Source organism: Lithobates pipiens, unplaced genomic scaffold, assembly GCF_037356315.1.
Source record: "Lithobates pipiens isolate NorthernLeopardFrog02 unplaced genomic scaffold, aLitPip1_a1.2 Scaffold_18, whole genome shotgun sequence".
Classification (NCBI taxonomy): domain Eukaryota; kingdom Metazoa; phylum Chordata; class Amphibia; order Anura; family Ranidae; genus Lithobates; species Lithobates pipiens.
The window spans coordinates 488,599,037-488,619,074 of record NW_027507758.1 but is presented as its reverse complement, the minus strand read 5'-3'; the positions used below and the strand labels follow the sequence as shown (position 1 = coordinate 488,619,074).

At 44.7% G+C, this 20,038-nt stretch overlaps 1 protein-coding gene across 1 annotated transcript in view; it reads left to right on the top strand.

The window, feature by feature from the left end:
* The window catches only part of DNER (delta/notch like EGF repeat containing), a 354,000-nt gene extending 342,251 nt beyond the window's left edge, over positions 1–11,749 (top strand). Inside the window, exon 13 of the mRNA XM_077488540.1 lies at positions 10,748–11,749. Within this exon, the coding sequence (XP_077344666.1) occupies positions 10,748–10,859 (112 nt within the window). The 3' untranslated portion in view covers positions 10,860–11,749. The remainder of the gene's footprint in view (positions 1–10,747) is intronic.
* Positions 11,750–20,038: the final 8,289 nt, after the last annotated feature.

Below are 20,038 nucleotides of genomic sequence, written 5' to 3'. Positions count from 1 at the left end.
TAGCAGGGATCACCAAATTTTGATCAGTGTGTGGCTTTCCCTTGCTAGATTGAGGGAGCTGCCCCCCCATCCGGAACCATACCAGGTCACATGCCCTCAACATGGGGGGGGATGCTTTGGGACAGGGGAACTCTGCCCCCCTAAAGCACCATATGGGGACAAGGGCCTCTTCCCCACAACTCTAGCCTGTGATTGTGGGAGTCAGTGGGCAGTGGGCTTATCGGAATCTGGAAGCCCCCCTTTAAAAAGGGGGCCCCAGATCCTGCTCCCCCCTATGTGAATGAGTATGGGGTGCATACCTCCACTCATTCTCCCAAAAGAAAGTGTATTGTAAAAAAGCACAGGAGGCAGTTTTTGACAAGACCTTCGTTAAAAATTATAAAAATGTAGATCCCACGTCAGTCACGATGCCCGCCGCCACCTCCACCCTGAGAAAAAAAAGGTCCGCACTAACAAAGGGGTAGGGGCCACCTGGTGACATCAGCAGTGGCCCCGGGCTTTCATTTATTTAGTAGCAGGAGGCGGCGGAGCTGTCTTTTGTAATAAAGGACTTGTCAAAAACTTTTGTCATGTTTTATTCACTTTTACCACAATTTTTTTTTGGGGGGGGGGGGGCTGGGATCTGGGGGCCCTCTTGTTATGTCCCTGCACATGTGTGTGTGTGTGTGTGTATATGTATATATATATATATATATATATATATACACATATACACACACACACACACACACACACACACACACACACACACACATATATATATATATATATATATATATATATATATATATGTATATAAATTCTTCCTCATGTAACCAAATAATTTAACGTACGTAAGCTTAGAAGGCAAACAATAAAAAAAAAGGTAATTCTACAGGAGAATCTTTGTATTCAACAATGGGTTAATGAGTGTTCCTTTTCTTGCTGGAGGAATTCTTGTATTTTTCAAAAAATGGTTTCCTAATGTATGGGATATTACACCAAAGATATATATATATATATATATATATATATATATATATATATATATATATATATATATATATATATATATATATATTTATATATATATATTCATTTATTTTTTTGCTGTTAATACCATTTCCTGCAGAGATTCCCACAAAAGTAAATTTTCCTCCAGCATGAATGGGTTTATGTACATATCTTAACATATGTGATCTATTTTTTGATGGTTTTACTTCTCAATTATGCTTTTAGATATCTAAGTATATATTCCTTCACGGCAATTCCAAATGTCATGAAATGTACACATTTAAGTACCGTAATAATCTGGGTTTTATTGTTTAAGTTGTATCAACTAAAGGAAATCATCATGACATCTATGAAGATCTTGGTTTCAGCAGATCTATTACAGTTTTAATCAGAGTCAAGATGCGATTTTTAACAGGAGTCTGTTAATTTGTTAATATTTAATTTGTTATTTTTATCAGTCAAGCCCACTTTGTATGAATTGGCATGTATATATAAGCAATTGTCATTTGCGCAAAGATTTAACTGAGTAAGCACCATTAGTTACGGTGTGAAACATGTTAGCCATCTACTTCATCTTTTGCTGTATGGATTTTTACCAATAAAGATATTATTGTTGGAGTGCGGCCATCCGTATTCAAATTTTCTTTGTATGCCACTTGCATACTTAGCCAGCACCTACACTTGACGGGGGAGGAGATTTTGTGGATCAGACACCTGGAGCGCGGTTTTCCTGTTTCCTTGTTGAAGAGAGCTTTCAGATTCCAATAAGTCACCCCGCCCTATACCCCTCACAACCATATGCCAGGGTTGTGGGGAGAAGGCCCCACTGGGCTTGCCCCCCCCCCCCTTTCCTGGCCTGACAGGCTGCATGCTCCTATAAGGTAAGGGATTTTGACCCTATGTCAGTTCTTTTTAAATTTTGATGTGGGGTTCCCCTTCATATTAATACCAGACCCAAAGGGACTGGTATGGATTGGGGGGACCCCCATGCTGTGTTTTGTTTTGCACAATTCTTTTATTGACGGCAATGGTTTTACTTTAACATTCAGCTGTCGGCGAGGAACCACACTGACAGCTGATGACTCATCCGTTGTTAAGGACGCAGTGGCTGGCTTCCCAGCCTGCTCCTCAACAACCAGCTATTCACTGATTGTTAGGGTTGGCAGTGGCCCTGCTCCTTAACGCTTACACACTGTGATAAACACTGTTAAACATCGGCAAAAAACGCTAAAATATTAGTGTTTTTATCCAGTGTTCTTTTAGCAGTGTAGCACTGTCCCTGTAGGGCTTGCTGAGTGTTGACTTCATAGGCCTCTCACTGGTTACCTGCAGCTGGTTGCTAAGGGTCTCCACATGGTTGCTAGGGATTTCCACTTGTCCCACCCTTGCCCGTTACTCAATGACCAGTCCAAGGTGCTTGGAGTTTTTTTGTATTTTATTTTGGAACTTGGATGGGAGAAGGCATTAGTGGGATACTCCAACTGGAACTATTCACAATGGATGAGGACAACTCTCACTTGGCTTTACCGGATTATTTGTGGAAGCAGTCACACTGCTTTACCATACTGCCACATGTATGAAGGAATTAAGTCTTCTTGCTCTCACTAGCAGTAGACCCGATGCACTATATTATCCTCAGGATACTCTCGAGCATCCCCTTTACTGACACCCGTCCACTGACTCTTCTAGCTGAAGGGGGCGACCCTCACTTGTCAGGCCCCAAAGACACAGATCTGTACTCAAAGCAGGCAGAATCAGATCCCTCCTGGTGTCTCCCTTCCAGTCAGCTCTGCAGTCAGCTCTGCAGGACCTCTGGATTCAGCTTCTCTCTAGGTCCTCGGGTCGACCACCCAAGGCCACAGGACCACCTCCATGGAGGAGAGGGCAGCCACCCCCTCCCTCCTGGACTCTGCTCCCCGGCTCAACTAACCCTAAGCATATGTACCTTGGACTTTTATACAGTATTCCAACATGCAATGCAGCACTTTTCCGCTTCCAATTGGCAGGACTGTAACCAAGCCTGTGCACTTACCTGTCAGGTCCCCTCCCATTGTCCGATATGCCTACCTATTGGACCAGTGAGGGACAGTCAAACAAGCTGAGCTGCACCTGAGCACAATGAGCAGACCTAACCAATAGATCCCACTCTCTGGGCAGAGAGCACTCTAAGGCCGCGTACACACGGGCGGACTGTCTGACGGACAATCCGCTCGTGTGTGGGCTTCAGCGGACTTTTTCAGCGGACAGTCTGGCGGACTAAGGCCGCGTACACACGGGCGGACTGTCTGGCCAACTAAGTCCGTCAGACAATCCGACAGACAGTCCGTCCTACTTTTGAATGAACGGACTTGACCACACACGACGAACAGACAGTCCGCTGAAAGCTTGCGCGATGACGTGTACAGCACGTACGACGGGACTAGAAATACGACGTCCAATACACTGCAATGCAACCTTCGGCCGTGTAAATCCTTTCTGAGCATGCGCCATACTTAGTCCGTCCAACTTGCCTACACACGAGCGGACTGTCCGCTGAAACCAAAGTTGGACGGACAATGTTACGGAAATTCCGAAAGACTTAGTCCGCCAGACTGTCCGCTGAAAAAGTCCGCTGAAGCCCACACACGAGCGGACTGTCCGCTAAAACACGTTTCAGCGGACCAAGTCCGTCAGACAGTCCGCCCGTGTGTACGCGGCCTAAGTCTTTCGGAATTTCCGTAATATTGTCTGTCCAACTTTGGTTTCAGCGGACAGTCCGCTCGTGTGTAGGCAAGTTGGACGGACTAAGTATGGCGCATGCTCAGAAAGGATTTACACGGCCGAAGGTTGCATTGCAGTGTATTGGACGTCGTATTTCTAGTCCCGTCGTACGCGCTGTACACGTCATTGTGCAAGCTTTCAGCGGACTGTCTGTTCATCGTGTGTGGTCAAGTCCGTTCATTCAAAAGTAGGACGGACTGTCTGTCGGATTGTCTGACGGACTTAGTTGGCCAGACAGTCCGCCCGTGTGTACGCGGCCTTAGTTTTACCTGACCATCTTCCTGGTCAGCAGGAAGAACAAAACTATACTCTTTTCTAGCACCTACCTAGGAGGGTGCTACAGCAGTTTTTAGCTTTCCAGTGTGCAAAAATCCTAAGTTATCCCATCATTTCGCTTTGTATATGTATATTTTAATAATGTGGCGTTTCACTCAGCTAGAGCCTGGTTATATTTGCTTACTTTTAAAAAAAATTCCATAGTAGATTTGGTTAATAACCTACAATCACTCTGTTCTCCTTTTTTTTTGTTGCAAATATAAGTTTTATTCCGAATTTTCACACATATAGGGTAGAGTCCCCAAACAAGAAAGTACAACATAGACAGTGAAGGACGCAGCCTCCCGAGTGTGCATCACAGTAACAGAAAGTACAATTACCAGCCTTGCATTACATTGTAAATAGTGAGTGGACCCCACATGTATCACTCCCTCGGCCGATTTCGGTGGGAGGGCCAAAGACATACCAAGGCCGATTAACATCTCCAGGCCCGGACCCGCAGACAGAGGTCAAGGCCATTGTGAGCAGGCAATAGGTTGCAACCATAAGAAAAGGTATAAAGTGAGCGCACAAACAGGAGAAAGAGGGGGGGACAAGAGATGTGGGAAGGGGAGTGGGATAGGATAGGGAAGCAGTGAGAAGAGAGGAGGGGGGGTTTGAGGAAAGAGGGGAGTAAGGGAAGGAGGGACAGGGAATAGATTTGGAAAGAGGAATGGAGGCGATTCAGAGTTCCCCCCATGGACGCCTGTTGACTGGCACATCTCCACTTAACGCTCAAAAAGGTTTCTGCCTTCTGTCGAGTACACAAACGCATTCCAAAGAGACCAGGTCTTTCGGTAAACTTCCTGCCTATCTTGGGCAGTCATGATCAAATCCTCCATTTTGTTAATATCTTCCACCCTCCGTAGCCACATTGCCACGGAGGGGGGAGTTTGTTGCTTCCAGAGCAGAGGGATACAAGATTTGTCCGCATTGGTGAGATGGCGCAGTATTGACCGTGCATATATCTTAGGGGGCAGATCCGATACATGTAAGAGGAAGAACGCTGGGTCATTCGGGATCTGCCACTCCGTGAATTTTTGGGCTATGTTTCGGACAGCTGTCCAAAAGTCAGAGAGCTTGGGGCAGGACCAAAAAACATGCAGGATCGTACCTCCTGCCTCCCCACAACGCCAGCAACATGCAGACGCGTCCGGGAAGATAAGGTGAAGGCGGCTGGGAGTCAGGTACCATCTCGTGAGGATTTTATAATTCAGCTCCTGTGTTTTGGTGCATATTGAGGATTTCAGGGCGAACCTCAGAACCCGTGCAATTTGCGCGAGTGTGAAGGTGCGATCCAGATCCCCCTCCCATTTCGCGAGACTAGAGATACGGTGCGTTTGTGGTGGGGTATTCAATAATACATACATTTTAGAGAGAAGTCGGGAGATGGGTTCCATGCCAGATAAGTATTCCTCAAACACGGTCAGCGGTCTGGAATAAGCCGTAGGGTTCAGGATGGACTGTAGAAAGTGATGTAGACGCGCGGCGTTCCAGAAATCCAGACCATAGAGACCCCTGTGGTCCATAAGGTCACCAATAGAGACCCAGCCGTCACGTGCTACAAACTGATGGGCCCTAGTAAGGTTGGAGTCCCGTAGCCGCCTAAACTGCGTGGTCGGTAGACCCGGCAGGAAGCTAGGGTTACCAAGGATCGGTGTCAGTGGCGACGCCGCAGTCGTCAGGGAGTACCGCAACACCACCTTCTCACTCTGGTAGAGAGTGTTGCCTATAAGGGGGTGAGCTTTCACCTCCCTCGGCAACGCGGCCCTGCACCAGAGAGCAGACTGCAATGGAGCCGGACATTGGTGTTGCTCAATTTGGACCCATAATTTGGTGGTGAGGTTGCGACCCCAATCAATCACTCTACTCAAATGGGAGGCGCTGTAATACTGCCCGACGTCCGGTAACGCCACACCTCCGCATCGTTTTGGGAGGGATAGTTGGGAACGCGGTATCCGAGGCTGCTTCTGTGCCCAGACAAAACGGGTAAACAGGGCCTGTACCTGTCTAAAATATGCAGTGGGGATTTTGATCTGTAAAGTCTGAAACAGATATAAAAATTTAGGCAAAATGCACATTTTCAGTAAATTACATCTACCGAACCAGGAATGTGTCCCCTTGTGCCAAGAGTCCAAAAGCAGCCGCGTCTTAGTAAGTAAGGGGGGGAAATTACATGTGTATAGGTCCGAAAGGTCTGGAGGAATGCTATTGCCTAGGTAAGTCAGGGCGGTCGTCGTCCACTTGAAATGGAAGCTGGATCGCAAAGGGGGGGGGGATCGTGGTGGTACCAGTATCCCCATGGCTTCTGATTTGGTGAAGTTAATCTTTAGGTTAGATAACCTCCCGTACACCTCAAACTCCTTGAGCAGGTTTGGTAAGGAAATGCTGGGGTTAGTCAATGTGAAAAGCATATCGTCGGCATAAGCCGAAAGTTTATGTTGCGCGTCTTCTGTTCTCCTTTTATGGTAGGCCTCTGAGATGCTTTTCTATATAATGGTAAAAGCAAAAAAGAGGGTATATACAGTGCCTTGAAAAAGTATTTATACCCCTTGAAATTTTACACATTTTGTCATGTTACATCCAAAAACGTAAATGTATTTTATTGGGATTTTATGTGATAGACCAACACAAAGTGACACATAATTGTGACGTGAAAGGAAAATGATAAATGGTTTTCAATTATTTTGACAAATAAATATGTGAAAAGTGTGGCATGCATTTGTATTCAGCCCATGAGTCAATTCTTTGTAGAACCACTTTTCGCTGCAATTACAGCTGCAAGTCTTTTTGGGGATGTCTCTACTAGCTTTGCACATCTAAAGAGTGACATGTGTGCCCATTCTTCTTTGAAAAATAGGTCAAGCTCTGTCAGATTGGATGGAGAATGTTTGTGAACAGCAATTTTCAAGTCTTGCCACAGATTCTCAATTGGATTTAGGTATGCACTTTGACTGGGCCATTCAAAATTTTTGCCCATTCTTCTTTGCCAAACAGCTCAAGCTCTGTCCGATTGGGTAGAGAGCATCTGTAAACAGCAATTTTCAAGTCTTGCCATAGATTTTCAATTGGATTCAGGTCTGGACTTTGACTGGGCCATTCTAACACATGAATATACTTTGATTTAAACCTTTCCATTGTAGCTCTGGCTGTATGTTTAGGGTCTTTGTCCTGGTGGAAGGTGAACCTCCGCCCCAGTCTCAAGTCTCTTGCAGACTCTAACAGGTTTTCTTCTAAGATTGCCCTGTATTTGACTCCATCCATCTTCCCAACAATTCTGACTAGCTTCCCTGTCCCTGCTGAAGAAAAGCATCCCCACAACATGATGCTGCCACCATCATGTTTCAAGGTGGGCATGGTGTGTTCGGGGTGATGTGCAGTATTCGTTTTCCGCCACCCATAAGGTTTTGCTTTTAGGCCAAAAAGTAACATTTTGGTCTCTTCTGACCAGAGCACCTTCTTCTACATATTTGCTGTGTCCTCCACATAGCTTCTCGCAAACTGAAATCGGGACTTGTTATGGCTTTCTTTCAACAATGGCTTTCTTATTGCCACTCTTTCATAATAGCTAAATTTGTGTAGTGCATGACTAATAGTTGTCCTGTGGACAGATTCTCCCACCTGAGCTGTGGATCTCTGCAGCTCCTCCAGAGTTACCATGGGCATCTTGGCTGCTTCTCTGATTAATGCACTCCTTGCCTGGCCTGTCAGTTTAGATGGATGTCTTGGTAGGTTTGCAGTTGTGCCATACTCTTTCCATTCTCGGATGATGGATTGAACATTGCTCTGTGAGATGTTCAAAGCTTGGGATATTTTTTATAACCTAACCCTGCTTTCAAACCTCTCCACAACTTTATCCCTGACCCGTCTGGAGTGTTCCTTGGCCTTTATGATGCTGTTTGTTCACTAATGCCACGTACACACGATCAGACTATCCGACGGACTTGGTCTGGCAGACCAGAGTCCGCCGGACAATCCGCCCATGTGTGGGCTTCGGCTGACTTTTTCTTTCCAAAAGTCCGGCGGACTTAGAAAGAAGTTTTGACTCAAAATTTACTCGGTAGTCTGGCGGACAATCTGGCCGTCTGTGTGCTAGTCCGCCAGACTTTTGAAATGAACGGACTTGCCCACACATGGAGAAAAGTCTGTTCATTTTGAACGCGGCTCCAGGTAGACGAGACTAGCGAAGGTGGTCAGTGTCGCCACCTCCATCTGATTGACACTTCGCTGGCCCCGTCACCTGGTATGGACTTAAAGGATAAGCCCTATGCCGAAAAAACTGTGTGGGGTCCCCCCCACAGTCCATTACAGACCTGCCATAGTCCCACCATAGTCCGGCGGTTTGTCCCCCGGACCTAGTCCACCGGAAAAGTCCGGTCGTGTGTGGGCAGGTCCGCTCGTTCGGAAAGTCCGGCGGACCTCTGCTGCAAAGTCCGGCGGATAGTCCGATCATGTGTACATGGCATAAGGCTCACTAACAAACCTCTGAGGGCTTCACAGAACAGCTGTATTTAAATTGAGATTACATTACACACAGGTGGACTCTACTTACTAACTAGGTCACTTCTGAAGGCAATTGGTTCCACTAGATTTTAGTTAGGGGTATCAGAGTAAAGGGGGCTGAATACAAATGCACTCCAGACTTTTGACATATTTATTTGTAAAAAACTGTTGAAAACGAATTATCATTTTCCTTCCACTTCACAATTATGTGCCACTTTGTGTTGGTCTATCAGTGGTCCCCAACCTTTTTGGCCCCAGGGACCGACATTGTGTTTGAAAATTGTGCCAAGGCCCGGGGGGGGGGGGGGGGGTCTGGGTGACGATGTGGCTTTTTTTGTGCCCAGTTTGTCAGGAGATGGCTAGTGTTAGCACTTCAATCATCACAACACCATGGTTAATATGGTGTCAGGATGATTGAAGTGCATTATTTTTATTATTATATTTTAATATAAAATTAAATAGTTCAACTCACCATAATGCAGAATCTGCCACCAGATGCAGCTTGTCACTTGCCACTAGATGCAGCTTGCCACGGTGCCTATGACCAGATTACCACTTGCCACATCGCCTGCCACCAGATGCAGATTTCCACTTGCCACATTGCATGCTACCAGATGCAGATTGCCACATGCCACCAGATGCAGATTGCCACAGTCACATGCCACCAGATGCAGATTGCCACATGCCATCAGATGCAGATTGCCGCATGCCATCAGATGCAGATTGCCACATGCCACCAGATGCAGATTGCCACAGTTACATGCCACCAGATGCAGATTGCACATGCCACCAGATGCAACCTCTTAAATGCAAATTGTCACTAAGCACAGAGGCAGTGCAGTGGAGTGGTGGGTTCTGTGTGTGAGAGAACACCGGTGTTGCGGGGCGGGCTGTGAGAGATGATGTAATCTCTCTGCTCCCCCGCTTCACCTCCAACAGTATACCGGCCGGGCTGTGTGGGCGGAACAGCAGTGATGCGGGCGGGCTGTGGGAGATGATGTCATCTCTCTGCTCACCTGCTTCACCCCCAGCAGTGTAGCAGCAGGGCTGTGTAGTGTAGCGGCAGGGCTGTGTGGGCGGAAGTGCGGTGACCTCTCTGCTCGCCGTCGCCGCTGCTGCACCTCAGATAGTGTAAACTTCGTGGCCCGGCTGTAAACAGGCTACAGCCTGGTAGTGGACTGAGGCCCGGGGGTTGGAGACCCCTGGTCTATCACATACAATCCCAATAAAATTATTCCCCCTCCCCCAATCCCAAACATGGTGATGTTTACTCCCACTAATGAAATAAAAATGTACACTCCCACTGGCCACATTTCAGCTCCCCTAAAGTCTGAAGGACATTAAACCAGCTCTTTGTTTAGAAGGTTTGGAGACCCCTTGGTTTACATCATCTAAGCCAGAGCAAAGTCACTTGACTATAACTTAGTGATGGATGTCTTAATAGGTATAAAATCTCTGACAATTCTACTGCTGCTGTATATTGTGACATGTCAGGAATGTATTCATACAAGACTTCTAAACCTACTGAAAGGTCAACTTTCACATTTGTATTGACAGCATGTGCAATTACAATGAGGTAGTGTGATAGCTAATAGAAATGGTATAGACATAGTAAAATAACAGTAATGTACAGTACTTTAGTATTTGGAAAAGTATTGTAATACTATTTACAAAGTTGACGTAGTCATGGTTCTGCCTTATAATACATGTTACTTGTCAAAAAAGATATAGACATAGCTGATCTCCATCTGAATATGCTAGCTGCCTAGCTGTCACTTTTTTTTAGTACAGTTTCTAAATGGTAATAAGTATCAGTAATAAGTGTCAGTAACATAAGATCCTGAAACGCAAACCAGCATGACAGCCAGGCCACTGTATTTTTCAGAAGGCAGTCAGTAATGGTTGTGCATTGCTGTCACACTAAAGGATTTCAACTTATGAAGTCCATACATTTGACAATCAGCTAATAAATTGCTATACTTACTGTCATACTGGCCCATTTTAAGAAATAACAAAAATGTAAATATTGATAATGTTTCTTTATTAAATGAGCTGATTTTTTTTCAGGGAAGGTCTTAAACAAGCTTTCTCCTAAATAATCTGCACGTCAATAGGCAACTTAATACATATTGTCCAGTCACTGTCCATTTATTTGCTGTTGTTTCTTTTTCATCAGGTTTGGCAAAAAGGCTCGGCCGGCGATGTATGAGGCCACTCCGGTAACATACGAAGATTACAGCCCAGATGACAAACCTCTCGTGACACTGATTAAAACCAAGGATTTGTAGTCCACCCAGTGCCCTTATTACATAAATGCCGGAAGAGGGTTGCAACCAGCTTTTAAAAGGATGAAATACTTAAACTGACTAATTCTTTTTGAGATACAGAAAAATGAATCTGAGACATGCTACTCCTTTGCGGGATTCATTCATTCCATGCATTCTTCAGGGCACAGTTCTGTGCAGCTGTGAATTAACCCCTTTCCTGCAAGAGGAGGCTTGTAGGCCTTACTGGCAATGAATGGGTTAAATCTGTTGGAAGTCAGTCCTAAAATTATTGGCAGAATTTCCCCCCTTGTGTTAGCAATGTTACAGTCTGAACAGTATGCTGGCATTATCTGTAGAGTTAGGAGACGTATATAATACATCATTTATCCGTTGATAAGCATATTGAGAGTCTATGATGTTTGTGTTGTGAAACAAAGTAATCCAAGCCAGTGGTTCAGTCTCTCTAACCAGAATTGACTAGACTTGTTATTTGTCCTTCTTCCTCATATTTTTTTTTTTTTTAATTTGGCTTTCCCTCTCTGCATGGTTCGTTAGCAATAATCCTGCCTTGTTTTTTTAGAAAGTTGCTCTCAAGTCGATGTCCCGGTCCATAATTTTGTTGTGTTGGTAAAAAGCGGCTCCTGTACAAGTTGACAAGAAGCAGATTAGAACTAGACTGAGCTCTTTTTTTTTTTTCTCAGACACGCAAGGTTTTTCTATATTGTGAATAAGGCTTCTTCTCCTCCTTCCAGATACTGGTTTCCTACAGAAGGAATCTGCTTTTTAGCTCGTGGATTGCATTGTGCTGTATAATTCTTTCTATGTGATAGGCATTTTATTTCTTTGTTATAGACTTTTTCAGCTTTGTTCTTGGAAACTCCAGATATTCTGAATAAATGTTATGAAAAAACTTCCAGGGCTCACTGTTTTTTTCTTGCATGTAAAAAGTTGTAGCTTTTACCAACTGGGCGGTAGAGTAATACTCGGCAATGAGTGGAGGCAGCCTGTCTTCCAAATCACTGGAGGTGACCCTCTGTCACAATAGTTTGCTTACTTTCTGCAAATCTTAATGCATATACTATCTCTGTTAGCCCTCCTAATTGATCCTTGACCATATCAACTGTATTGCTCAAAAATTTTGGGGGTGCAAACTGAAACATTCTGAAAAAAAAAAAATCAATTGCAGCCTCACTGTGCCATCAAATGCAGCCACTCTGCCTTTAATTGCAGACACTGTGTCCATCAAATGCAGCCACCGTGCCCATCAAATGCAGCCAATGTGCCCATCAAATGTAGCCACTGTGCCTTCAATTGCAGCCACTGTGCCAACAATTGCAGCCACTGTGCCCATCAAATGCAGCCACTGTGCCCATCATATGCAGCCACTGTGCCCCAACAAATGCAGCCACTGTGCCCCATCAATTGCAGCCCCATCATATGCAGCCACTGTGCCCCATCATATGCAGCCACTGTGCCCATCAAATGCAGCCACTGTGCTCATCATATGCAGCCACTGCGCTCCATCAAATGCAGCCACTGTACCCATCTTATGCAGCCACACTGTGCCAATCATATGCGGCCTCACTGTGCCAATAATATGCATTCCCACTCACTGTGCCTGTAATATGCAGCAGCCTGTACAGTATGGAGGGACAGATGATGTATACCTGCAGTCAGGGATGATGGAGGAAGGTCTCTATATGCAGGAAGGAACGTGTGTGTATACAGCTATATATATGTGTGTGTGTGTGTATGTATGTATATATATATATATATATATATATATATACAAACACAGTTGTTTGACTACAGGACAGGAAGGATCTCTCTCTCTCTCTCTCTCTCTCTCTCTCTGCTGCTCGTCATGCCTGGGCCCAGTCTTCACTGGCTGCTCTGGTGGGGAGAAGTGGGGAAATGACTACTATAGAGAGCTGAACACTAACCATCTGGATAGAAGCAGTAGTGGAAATGTGCATAAATGTTATTGTGTTGAATATGACCAAATTAAAAAATATATAACATGTGAGATGTGATTGTATCTGTAATGTACGCCTATGCGGAGCGGCAGCTGTCTGGGAAAATCATCAACAAATTAATTCAGCAAGATCATTCATCAAGGGCCAGCCAATATCAGATCAAGCCATGTCCACAGTCCACCTCAGCTAGCCCCAGCTAAGTAACTTGCCGTCTGTTCCATCAGGGAGTGTTGTCCGAGTGGTGGGGAAACTGGACGTGTAGCTGCTGACTATTAATATTAGGGCACTTACCTGCCCTGGGATCCAGCGATGTTCTAACCCATTTTTCAATCAACTATCAGGTGTTGACGCCACCAACTTGACTATCCATCTTCACAGCCTGTTTCCTACTGCTCATGAGCTTTGGGAATGGGCCGGCTGCGGGGAAAGGAGGAGGGGGCCAAAATTCCGGCTCAGTTAGCTGTGGCAAAGTGGGAGCAGCCCAAATATCAAGCAATTGAGCTGCAACTTTTAAAATGACTTGCTAATCTATTGCTAGACTTGCCAGTCTTGACAAGGTTGCTGCACAATTGCAAGTCCACATTGCATGACTCCATATCAACTTTCAGACAAGCGGAGCTTTCCCTTTTGGGTGGAGCTCTGCTTTAATGCAGATATCTTTCCAATCTCAAACTTTAGTCTTAACAAGTATACAGAGGATATACAATGCAATCAAAATAAATCACAATGAATCAAACAGTAATAACCAATATGCCCCAGACCTAACCAATAGGCCCCTTCAGACTGAATTGAAATTCAGACACGGCCGCCAGCCATCGATGCCCAGTAGCATCCAGCTGACAGTAGGTACATCAGAGGATTATTATCCATCTTCACTATGAAAGATGCTCTGTACAGGTAATCTTTAAACTTGTCTACTACAGCCCACTTTAAGGCCAGAAACTCCAGCTTGAGCACAGAATAATTATTTTCAAACAAGGTCAAACTTCGACTCACATATGCTATAGGCTAAAGCTCATGGTCCTGTTCCTGGTATAGAACCCTGCCGAACCCTTCCCAGCTGGCATCCACATGAAGCTTGTATGGCTTGGCTGGGTCTGCACAGGCCAGTACCGGTGCTTCTGTGAGGCCTTACTTGAGGTGATGGAAAGCTTTCTCACACTGAGGGATCCACTGCTCTTTTATAAACTCCATTGACTTCTGAGCCCCATGCCTGAACTTGCAGTCTTCGCGCCCCACCTCATTCTTAAGCAACTCATTATGTGGCAATATTTGCAAAGTTCACCACAAATCTCCGATAATAAGAGCAGAACCCCAGGAAAGACCTCAATTCAGTCACGGTTCTTGGTGGGGGCCGGGGAGTACTCATTTCAGCTTCTTTGGGTCTGTAGCAATGCCTTTGGCAGAAACAACATGCCATAGGTAGGTGACAGAAGTTTGATAGAACTGACATTTTTCCAAGGACAACTTCAGCCCCTCTTCATGAAGCCTCTCAAAAACTTTCTCGAACCTTACTTCATGCTCCTCGAAGGTCCTTCCAAAAACAATGTTGTAGTCCAAGTACACCAGGACCTCCATCAGGTTCATGTCACCAACCAGCTTCTGGAATGTAGCCGAAGCCCCTGACAATCCCTGGGGCATCCTGTTGAACTCGAAGAACCCCAACAGGCAAATGAATGCCATAGTAGATACATAGTTATGTAGCACTACCCCTGAAGGAGCTGTTTGTTAGATTTGGGCTTACCGTTACCTTCTGTTCTACTCGCTTCACGTCTAGGGGTGTCCCGTGGTAAATGGCCCAGTAACTTGAGAGACTGACAACAGATCCACTTGAATGGATTTTATTTGCAAAAATGTAGACAATGAACAGTCTCTTAAATTGGGATCAGGGGGTTGGAAAGGAAGTTCAGGTACTCTTAGAGTCAAAGTCAAAATGTTGAAGAACTTGCTTACTTTGACTGCATCCAGAGAATAGCCATTTGCAACTGGATGTTCACTCAAGTTGGACAGTCCTTCTCTCACAAGGCCTAGCAGCCAACAAGGTGCTTACTCAGGAACAAGTCTCTGCCACAGACGTTGTTGTAGAACACATAAGGAAACGAAACTGGAAGAACACTCGTAGGATACCTGGATCTTTCTGCCAGCTTGGAGATATCCATGAGACCGGATTCTTTTGGGTACTCCAGCCCTTCCAGGCTCTTACTAAGAAACCAACCCGTACGTGGTCTTCTTCTGAAGAGTCCTCCTCTGCAATGCTTGAAGTCACTGGGTCTCTCCCAAACCAGAGATGGCACCCAACACCTCAGCATCCTCCTTTAGTTTCCTTGCCTCGGGCTAGCCAGCCCCGAGACATCATGATCGGGTAGATCCGCACCCTAGACCATAGCCTTCCTGGGGGCTGGTTAGGAGGACCAGGACCATGAAATCAGTACATCATTCTGGATCGGAACCCCGAACCATGTGATGTTCACATCTTAAATACCCTCTCCCAGAAAGCACAGTAAGAGCGCCACTCCCACTGGGCGGGCTCCGAGAGATAGTAACTTAAGTACCTAACCAGATCATAGTTCCATGCCTGCCAGAAGAGACAGTGCCCCATGTGGCTAGGCTGAACATCTCACAGTCCAGTCAGACTGATGCTGAAGTCCAAATTTAGACAATTGTACCCAAACCAAACTGCAGTTTAGGTATAACCTTAACTTTGAAAAACGCATAGCGCGTGCTCTTCAGGAGCTGCCGCTACAGTTATATAGTATGTGAGGTTGAAAAAAGACACAAGTCCAACCTATGTGTGTGATTATATGTCAGTATCACATTGTATATCCCTGTATGATGCGGTCGTTCAGGTGCTTATCTAATAGTTTTTTTAAACTATCAATGCTCCCTGATGAGACCACTGCCTGTGGAAGCGACTTCCACATCCTTGCCGCTCTTAAAGCCATCTTCTCCATATCATTAGAGTGCATAGGGATTTGGTAGTATCCACTCTTCAAGTCCAATACACTGAACCACTTTGCCCCAGACAAACACTGAAGGGCATTTTTAATATGAGGGGTGGTGTACTGATCAGGCGAGGTCTTCTTGTTGTTGATGCAGAAATGCCTCCCGTCAAAAATGCCCCTGATGGGTCATGGGCAACAAACTTCACTCCAGCTGATATGTTGATCAGCTGGCGTGACGTCAACAGATCGTCAGAGGCATTATCTGATGCTATGCAAACAGCGGGGGAATATAGTTGTCAGGTTAAGCCTTGCTGTTGCGGGGTGGGTTGTGGATGTGTTGAAGAGTGGATTTTGTGTGTGTTGCAACCCGCCCTTACACACAGGCAAAACCAGCTGTTCAACACACAAAATCCATCTTGCAACACATACAAAATCTACCCTTCAGAACATGGAAAACCAGCCCTGCTACAGCAAGGCACAATCTGACAAGTACAGTCTCCCTGTGTGCATATCTTTGAATACTGTCTCCTGTCAAAAAATGCCTCAGACGATCTGCGCATGCGCTGTGTTTACGTCACGCAAGTTGATCAACATATCAGCTAGAGGGACGTTTGGTTCTGCGCATGAGCAGTCCCATCAGGGCAATTTTTCGACGGGAGGCATTTACTCGATAGAACACTGGCAGCAAGGGTATTACTTGAGCCTTGACCCCTTCTGCCAAACTCACAATGTTCTTCTGAAAGCAGGCTGGTATAGCCACTCTCCAGTCCAGCAAGGCATGGATGCAATCCAGGCTGAACTCGGTTCTCATGTTGAAGAGATAGGCCCCTTGCTTTGAGACTCCTTCCTCACCGGCTGCTGTACTTCCCTTTGAGTCCACTCGCTTACAGATATCTCCACCACTGTACACAACTCCAGTCGGCTACCTTGCTCTTGACCCCACACAGCTGCTGCAGCTGGGTCCATTCACTCTTCATCTCTTGGTTTATCACACTGCTTGCTAGGGCCAACAACGAGGGGTATCCCGGACGAGCCCCCATATGTAGCACCACCCCCGTAAGGGCCACTGGAAGAGAACTGTCAGGTTGCCCTGACCTTGCAAGCCTCCAGACACATTTGACACCATGGGTTCGGACATAATTTAAACAAAGAATACAATTGCAAAATACACCAGACTATAGCAAATCAAATTAGTATTTTACTAAGGATTATTAAGTCAACAGAGAGAAAGGAATGTTAAAGTATAGTATATAGAGGATATACAATGCAAGGGAAATCACAATAAATCAAACAGTAACAACCAATAGGCCCTAGAAGAATCTATTACCCCAGGTATAAAAGAGAGGAGAAAGACCTATCTGTGTCAAGCTGCTCCCTTTCAAATCTTAATGCCATGGACCAGAAAGTAAACAGCACAATTTCTAAGATCACAATTTGTTAGAAATGCAATAAGTCTGAGTAAGTTCCCCCTAATGCGCACAAATGTTATGAACTGAGTCCTTTATGTGGGGAGGAGAGAAGAGGAGTGAAGCCCTTGTACCGTAGGTGTTCAGAATCTTCATCTAGCTCAACAAGTGCCCAGACAGGTTGCTGTGCAATGGTGATCGGCAATAAGGTGTCTGCATGCAGTGTCTTTTGTAAGATTTACTCAGGTTGGGCTTCTGCCTGTTCACCAATCCTGATGATACCAAAGCTCAAGGAAATAGGATGTCCTGGAACAGGCTCTTGAAGAATCTGCAACCAGTAAAGGGTGCTTGAGAGTGGACCCCGATAGTCACTCAGTTAAAGAATTATTAAAGAACCTTGTTAAAGAATGTCCCATGATGACACAGGCAGACTAGTCAGCACCTGGCTAAACATAGTAAACGCATATCACAAGTGGAGTCTTTCCCAGTTGTTCGGGAAGGCTTACCTGATTTACAGGCAAAATCCGTTGGTTTGTCTGATCCACGAGGTACTCACTGGGGAAGGGCAGGGGTGCCGTATTGGGAGTACAGCACCGTGGCTTCTTCCCTGTTTTTCCTTGTCATCATTGCAGCAATGCAAATGAGGATTAAACTGGAGGTGACCCAGAATTGCTTACAAGATGATTAGCAGGAGCTCTCTGAAGTGCATCTGTTCACATGACAATTGTAGCCACACCAAAAAAATATATATACATGTTTAATGTTTGTTATAACATTAAAGTGTTACTAAACCAACAACAGTAAAATCAGTCTGTATATGCAGTAAAGCTTGCTTGTTATACTCACTATGGAACCTAAAGGGTTAATCCTCCGCAGTGTGTAAAAAGGCTGTTTGATCCTGTCTTCTTTAATCCTCTCATTCTTCAATTGTCCCCAATCAATCTGCTCATAGAACAGAGCCCTAGGAGGCACGCTGCACATGCTCAGTTTGGCGTGTATTGCTAGAGAGTTTTTTTTTCTTTGGGAGGGTGCATGTGATCAGCACAGGGCCAATTAGCACTTTCCAGACAGAAAGTCAGGGGTCATGCAGCCTTAAAGAACAGTCAGAGGAGAATGAAAACTCCTACAAGCTTTATCCAGTGCTTGGCCGGACACCAATAGTGAAGTCACAAGACTGCTATATACTGCTGATGAGAAAAGATATTTAGCAGTTTATAATTACTGCACAAAATACTTTATTGAAAGAAAACAGCAGAGAAGAAAACCTTCATCTTTCTTTTACACAAGGTGTTGTAGGTGCACAATTGGCTTAATTTAAGGAAGCATGTATAGAAAAGCTTACAATTCTTCATAAAAAATACAAAAATGAGAAATATTTGTGTTATGCTTTAGTAAGAATATGAAGATTTAATTCTTGTGTGCTATGTTCATACTGGTTCTTTGAAACTGGGGATTTGTGCATTTGTGGTATGCTTGAGGGTCCATGCACACTGAGCTTAAAAAAAAACACCAGTTCCTTGGCAGAAATAAATGCTCACAGAGTGTTTTTGTACAGGCGTTTGGGAGCTTTTAGCATTTTTTTCTGCCATTAACGTACTCTCAAAAATGCAATCCAGGAGAGTTTTTTTTTATGCCTCTAATGGTTGAGCTTAAAATATAGCTTTAAATGCAGTGGTGGCTGGCAAACAAACCTGCCCCCCTCACTCGCACAACCATGAGGTAAATCATAGAGATACCATAGTCCAGGAGATGCAGTGTACCTCCTTAGACCTAAAGTGGACCTTCACTCTCCTGAGTCCCAATCAACACTGATTATTTTTAATCCTCATGCTGCTAGCGTTACTAAAATGAAAGGAAAGTATTTACTTGTTTTAAACTTTATTTTTTAACATTTCTTCAGTTACTTCCTGGTTTCTTGCCTAGGCAAATTATGTCTTACATCCCAGGAGTCTTCAGGAGTGGAGAGGGGGTTTTCTCAGCTAAGCACACTCTCCTGCATAAATGCGAGAACTGAGGCCCGATGGATTCAAGGAAGTAAATGCTACATGAATCATTTGCCCTTACTCAAGATGGCCAAGGCAAGAAATGCTAGGGGAGTGTTTTTCAAAGTGTTTTTTCAACAAAATAAAACATAGAGCTATGGATGGATGGGGGAGTTTGCTTTGAATATTAAAAATGAATGAAATAGTTTGTGGTGCTCAGATGCAGTGGAGATCTGCTTTAACTCACAGTGTGCCTTCACTTTTTACAAAGGAGCTGACAAAGTAAAAGCTCTAAAACATGTATTGCAACACACCTGAAAACACATGGCAATCCATGTTAACACATGTTTTCAAGTGCATCTGGAGATAATAAGCTCTTGCAACAGAATGCCTTTTTATAATCCGGTATTCCCTTCTTGTGTCACTCTATTACCTTTTTATACATATTGTTTCTTTTATATGAACTTCACGCTATCAGCTAAAAAGGAACTTTTATATGCAGAATATGGGGAACCATTCTTTTTTTGTGTTTTCTTTCTACCCATTCTCACAGGCTTTGCCCCTTATAGTAGATAAATTAGTGAAGGAATCTTTTTGCTGTTCTACTAATTCTGTAGCATTGTACAAATGCCATGAATGTAAACTAAAGACTTTTCTTGATCATACATCACGGGACACAGGAGCTTCATTACATAGTGGGTTATATAGGCACCTCTGGTGATTGGACACTGGTTGACCCCAATTAAGGAGAATTCCTCCCCTATATAACCCCTCCCATCTGGGAGGCACCTCAGTTTTTTCGCCAGTGTCTATGGTGATGGTCACGTAAAACTTTAGCTCTATGAAGATCCCTGCGAGGGCCTAAGGGCTACAATAAACCGGATCCATACCTCG